Raw genomic sequence first — 6426 nt, forward strand, 5'->3', positions numbered from 1 at the left:
TGGTGGGAGATCCAGCTTAGTGGAGTGCGTTGGCAACATAAATTTTGCGAAATACGACTAAGAGAGCATAGCATTATATACGACATTCTATAATGTATTATTACTCAATATGAATCTGTTCCCACGTTACTGACAGTCAATGCAACAAAAGAATAAAAAAGGATATGTCCTAAATGCATCACCTAACCTGCCAGCGGAAAAGGTCACTGTTCTTCTTTACATAGTGTTCTGTTATTCAGCAATCTAACCTACGAGAAAGTTCACATAGTAACACAATAAAATAATGCAGAATAAGGGGTAGCTAGAATGAAAAGAACTTAGCCACATTATTTGACCAACATTCTTTTGTAAAAACTAACGACACAGCTAAAAACATGTATGTGTAAAATATTTGAAACCTCTAAGTAAATATGAAATGCTCACCTTACTAAACTAAAGAAAACAAGAAACACTAAATATGCTTTGTGAACGTATGGTAAAAATAAAGAAGCTGCAATTGTAGTTAGGTGTGAAAATTTGGCAAGGTCTAGAAGAGACAGTCTTCTGGACCTAGAACTTTCAACAGATATGTTGAGAGAAATGTTAGCATTCTTGATCCATTCACAGGATTAAGAGGTTTATGGGTATTTATCTGTGCAGTCCCTTATGTCTCTAACATAATCTCAGATGGCTATACCCTATATATAGAAGCATAGAGCAGTAGAAAAGGGTCATGGTAGTAGTGAGTGGCCTGAATGCCCTAGACTTACTGGGTTGGTCTCTATGAGACTTCAATGTTCGTGAATAAGGTGTTGTGTGGAATCACCAAAGGCCAAGAATAGTGGTACGATGCCATACTACATGAAGTTTGGCATGTTTTATCACAACATCATCAGGTGGAGCAGGTGGTGTCTCATTATGATTTAATGGGATTAGGAGCAAAAGAGAAATCTCACAACAGTGCAAACTGTAGTTGTAGGCTCTACTCCAAAGCAGCCTCCAGAGTTTATAAAGGCCCTAAAAAACTCCAAAAATGTATAAATCCATCTCTACAACAGCTCCACTGCAGAAATCCGGCAAGCCAACATAGCACAGCATTCATGACTCCCACTAGCTCAATATGGTTTCCCTGACCCATGTGCTATGACCACACCATTGCTGGAGTTCCCAAAAAATGCCATAGGCATGAGAGAAAAAAATGCATGCTTCAACTGTGGCAAGCCTGATCACTGATTGCAGGAATGCCAATATATCATTGTCAGACAGGATCAGTGGACACACACACACACACACCTTTCAGGCCAACACTACAACAAATGCAGGAAGGCTAGCAATGAGCAATGGATACGGGAACATCTATTAGTTCAAATTAGTAGAGCCTGGGTTGAATCTGGTCACAAACTCAGGAGAATGCAGCATTCAGTTTGAAATTAAAGTTGCGGTTGCTGTTCCAGAGAACTATTGCTAAGAATTCCATGGTACATGCTGATAATGATAAATGGGTACAAGGTTGAGTTGTCAGTCGACACTGGAGCAACCAGAACCTTAATCAGAACCTAGCAATGTATTAGGCACTCCATGTTAAGACATCACTTTCGGCATATGGTGAAAAGCTAGAAGTAAGAGAAGAGGTGCATCTCTGACTTTGTCTTGGTGATGTTACACAATGAATGAAGGAGTTTCTCTCCAATCTGAGTTAAGGTACTGGTATCTTAGGGATGCATCTGCTGCAGAAATTGTGATTGTGTAAAAGGCTAGCTAAGTTTCTTCAACAAAGCCATCAAGTGGCTACTAATTTGGGTCATAGCATAGTTGACTGCTTATGTGCATCTGGAAAAGGATGTGGTAGATCATTTAATGTACAAGTAGTATTCAGTGGTATAATGTAGATGCAACGTAGTGCGTCGCTACCTTTTACTATTGTGATAGAATCAATGTATGACACACTGTTTTCTGTCTAGAAACCAAGCTCCACAGGCTCGAATAGTGATATGTCCAAGCAATAGCGTTCTACCAATGCTAGTCTATAATCATGGCTATTCATATTCAAGTTGGAATACTCATAAGCATGGTAACAGAGGGAAAAATGATACAGACGAATTATATTGATGGTGTTCCAAAGACTGTATCATGCATGAGAGGGAACAAATAAATCCTAGAATGCCCGAAGTGCAAACAAATAGAACTATACACAGAGACAGGAACTCGGCAAATTGTTTATAGAGTTTGCTGATGTGTTTGTGAGACCACACGACCAACTGGGTTAGACAACAGTAACACATCATCACATAGATATAGGTGATGTGCATCTGATAAAACAACTGCTACACAGACTTCCTTGGAGCATCAGGGATATGGCTAGCGATGAAACTGAGTGAAATGTTAAAAGATGAAGTAAACAGCTTTAAAATTAAGAAAGAGTATGGAAGGAGCATTAAAGTTCTTTGTGAACATCAGATGGGTGATGTCTCTCCTTTACCACATATATATATATGGATGTTTAGATGTATTGGAAGGTGCCCATTGGTTCAGCACACTAGATCTGGCTTCTGAATATTGTCAAGTGAAACTGAAAGAATAAAAGTATACTTAATAGTGTTTTCATAACTTGAGAAGGACTGTATAAATACTATTGTATCGTGCCTTTAAGTTTGTATAATGCCCTCACAAATTTTTAATGGCTTAGTGAATTTATACTAAGAGGACTTTAATATCTTTCGTTGCACATTTGTAGACAGAAATGAGAACCTGAGAATGGTATTCCAGAGCATCAAGGATGCAAAACTTGAAAAATGGCATCAGAAAAGTGGATGTTTATGTTTATATATACATACTATTCTCTATTAGGTAGTTGTGTGATAGTGTCCACTAATCCTGGAAAGATTGCAGGTACGTAGCTTCTAAGAAATGCCACACTTGCAGCTTTATAGGTTTGATGTTACATTATTGTTGGTTTGTGGTCAATTTGTCCAAATAAGCCACATCAAAGTCTGTGTTATGGTTGATGCACACTTTCTATATCCAGGATGTGAGGATACATTCTGACTCTTGAAGTTCAACTTGGTCAGAGCACCAGAAATGGTTGATCCTTATCAAGATTGTTTATTCATCTTGGATACACATGCCAGTGGTTATAGAATTGGAGTGTTTAGTCACAAGTACAAGATGGGGTAGAGCACGTGATTGCATATACCAGTCAAATGCAGAATGCTCTTGAATGCTGATGCTGCAAGACAAAGAAAGAACTGCTTCCAGCTGTAGCATTTATCAAGCATTATCACTATTATTTATATTATAGTGAGTTCATCATTAAATGAAATGGGTTATGAACTTCAAATCTTAGAAGGTATGATTGCACATTGGATAACCACACTGCGAGAGTACAAATTTGTTGAACAACACTGATTAGGTCATAAGCATGGAAAGATTAACTGATTACTTTACCAACCTCTAAGATCATGTTCATTTGCAGAATATTCAGATCCTGGACAAAATGCAGCAGCTAAAATTATAGTAGTTACAGTGGTAGCAAACCACATGAGAAGTGATGATTCTGCATTTGAATAAACATTCCAGCTGACTAGCTGGCAACTTTGGAAAAAGCAAGTGAAGGGTCTGGAAGTAGCTTGGGTACTACTCGTCAAACAACAAGGCAAATGTAGTACTAATACAAATAAAATATGGCAATTGAACCGTCAGTGAAGAATGCAATACAGTGTACTGTACTGTTGTTATGAGCCAGTCAGAACCTGTGATGCATCAAATGATCATCAAGGTTCCAAGGTAGGATATTATTCAGGCTTTGCATAATGTGTTTCCAACTATTGCCAATGTGAAAGCTGTCTCCCTGGCCATATTCACATAAAAGCTTTAAGAAATGTTGTATAAACTGTACTCACTACACTGGCCAGAAGAAAAAACACCATGTCAGGAAAACTGAGTGATAGCTTCTCTTTTGGAGAGAATTACATTAGACGTAGGTGGTTTTTTGTCCAACATTGGTAAAAAAAAAGTAATCAATATGTGTTGGTCTTTATTGATTACTTCACCAAGTGATATGGTGCTTATACATTAGCTGACATGCTAGTACAGTATGTTACATATATGTTGGCTGGAAAATGGATTTCACACTTTGACGTGCCCAGAGAGATATACATGGATCAAAGAGCTACTTTCAACAGCCAGTTGTTTGCAGAAAGCTTCCTTTAAAAATGTTCTCATACACTATGGCATCTATGAATTGTTCATGTACTACAGCAATCCATCACTTCAAGTGAAGCATCTGAGTAAGATTATTAAGTAAGCTTTTCCACATCTGCAATTCAGCTAAGGTATCATCTTTCCCCCTCACTCTGCTCCTAAATTTTGGTTTGGGAATTTCTTCTGATTTGACATTCCAAATCTGTTTGATATGGTAACTACCAATGTCTGATAGAATCATAATTTGACAAATTTAGAACCCAAGGCAGCTCATAATATTTGCGCCCAATTGTGAGTGTTATGGCAAGCCATTTTGATGATTTTGCCACCTCTCACTACTTTGGGCTTGGGGAAGCTGACACTCTCGCCCACCTAGTTACAGCTCTGTTGTAGTCATAGATTATACAGTAGTAGTCGTGACAGATGAATTTTCCTGTTTCATATTTCGCAGTGTGGTGTTGAAATTTGGGGGCAAATACAGAGAGAGGTGTATCTCGGTTGATCTTTGAAACTACCAATTTAATATCTAAATATCTTCTGTTAGAGTTGATATCATTTTATAAATTTCCTACGGTTTTTTTCAGTCTTGATTAGAGGCTGCAATCCTTGGATTACACACAATAATGGGGTTTCAAAAATCCCAGGATTTTCAAAACTGTGTTAATCCTTTATGGATCAAAAGAATGTCACTGATATCATCTGTTTTTTCTTTTTCTCACCAAGGTGACACGCAACCAATATACATGAAATTCTTTACCCATTATAATTCTTCTTTACTTACTATTTTTCTTCAGTGGTGTCCTTTTGTACTTCTTCAATTTTGCCATTTCTGTTTTTTTTGTACTTCATAGGCGTTTTTGTACTACTTCAGTTTTGGTGTTATAAACCCTTTGTGCATATCCAATTACTTCTTTAATCTTATGTTCAACAACAATTAGTTTGTTCTTAACTTTTCTTTATATATATACCACACCTCTTCCTCTTAACTTCTCTCTAAGTTCCTGACTCTCAATTCGTGAACTTCCTTTAATGTTCTGCCTCTTTTCTCTAACGTTTCTAACGCCGTGTGTGTTCTTTTTTATTATTTTGTAAATCATGTACCTGATGATGACAAAACTTTGTCGAAACATTGTACATTTGCTGTTATGTTAAACTTATATCAAAGTTTTTGTTCATTACCCATTCAAGCCGTCTCCAACCATTACTAATAACATAATGTTTCATCCTCTAAACTAAATTAAAATAATTTAAAAAAAATCTTAAAGCCAGCCCTTATCGTAACTTTGCGCGAAATTCAAAACAAACCAAACGAAACCTAGGGTAAGGAACCCAAGACTGAACACAATATTCCAAATGTGTCCTAACCAGTGACCTGTACAATGAAAGTATAACCTATTTAGACTTATATTCAATATTTCTCTAGATACAACCTAAAATCCTGTTTGCCTTACCACTAGCAACAACACACTGCTTGGATGACTTTAGAGACTGATCGACTATTACACCAAGACTCCTTTCCCTCATAACACTGTTAAAGTTGTTCATATTCAAGTTTTTTCTTTGGTAAGCTTTAACGCATGTTTCAGTTATTACCCGGGAATTATTTTCCAAGTGCAATAATAATGGTTTAAAGTATGATTTTGGAAGAAGAAATCGTATTATTCGTGGCACATGGCATTCAAAAAAGGAAAAACTAAAAATATAGTTTTAAAATAATGTTCTCTTAGTTAAAATATAAGAAAACAGTGCTAATTAACACAATTGGATTAAACTTTCTACCGGTTTTGAATTCTAAACCTATATACATAAGTACTTATTAACCAACAGGTGGCGCAACTAAATACTGGTGGCTATTCAGTAATAATCTGATATTGAGTTTTATAATTATAGTTAATTCGCTATCCAAAAATGGGAGAAAAAATGCAAGCAGTTGATATAAGTAAACTAGGACTAGCACAGTTAACTCAATTAAAACAACAGCTTGATCAGGTAATATATTTCTAACTTGCTTTAGATGCCGAATTGCACAAGCTGCTCTAACACATCAATTTATGACAAATGCTATGTATCTCTTGTGGGAGTATGAACTAAGCCTAACTAGCTATTTTATGGCTTTATGCAATGATTTAACTGTTACTAGTGTAATAGTAAGTACTATAAATTATAATATAGAAACCAGGAATGCTGGAAAGAGGTGCAGTGCACGAATTAGTTAATTATAAACAAGATTACTACACTTATGATAAA

At 36.4% G+C, this 6426-nt stretch overlaps 1 protein-coding gene across 1 annotated transcript in view; it reads left to right on the forward strand.

Moving 5' to 3' along the window:
• The first annotated feature begins 6008 nt into the window (after positions 1-6008).
• Positions 6009-6426, forward strand: part of LOC106461488 (prefoldin subunit 5-like) — a 26303-nt gene continuing 25885 nt past the window's right edge. The window contains exon 1 of the mRNA XM_013921311.1: positions 6009-6168. Coding sequence (XP_013776765.1) covers positions 6088-6168 — 81 coding nt within the window. The 5' untranslated portion in view covers positions 6009-6087. The remainder of the gene's footprint in view (positions 6169-6426) is intronic.

This window comes from Limulus polyphemus, unplaced genomic scaffold (assembly GCF_000517525.1).
Source record: "Limulus polyphemus unplaced genomic scaffold, Limulus_polyphemus-2.1.2 Scaffold970, whole genome shotgun sequence".
NCBI lineage: Eukaryota > Metazoa > Arthropoda > Merostomata > Xiphosura > Limulidae > Limulus > Limulus polyphemus.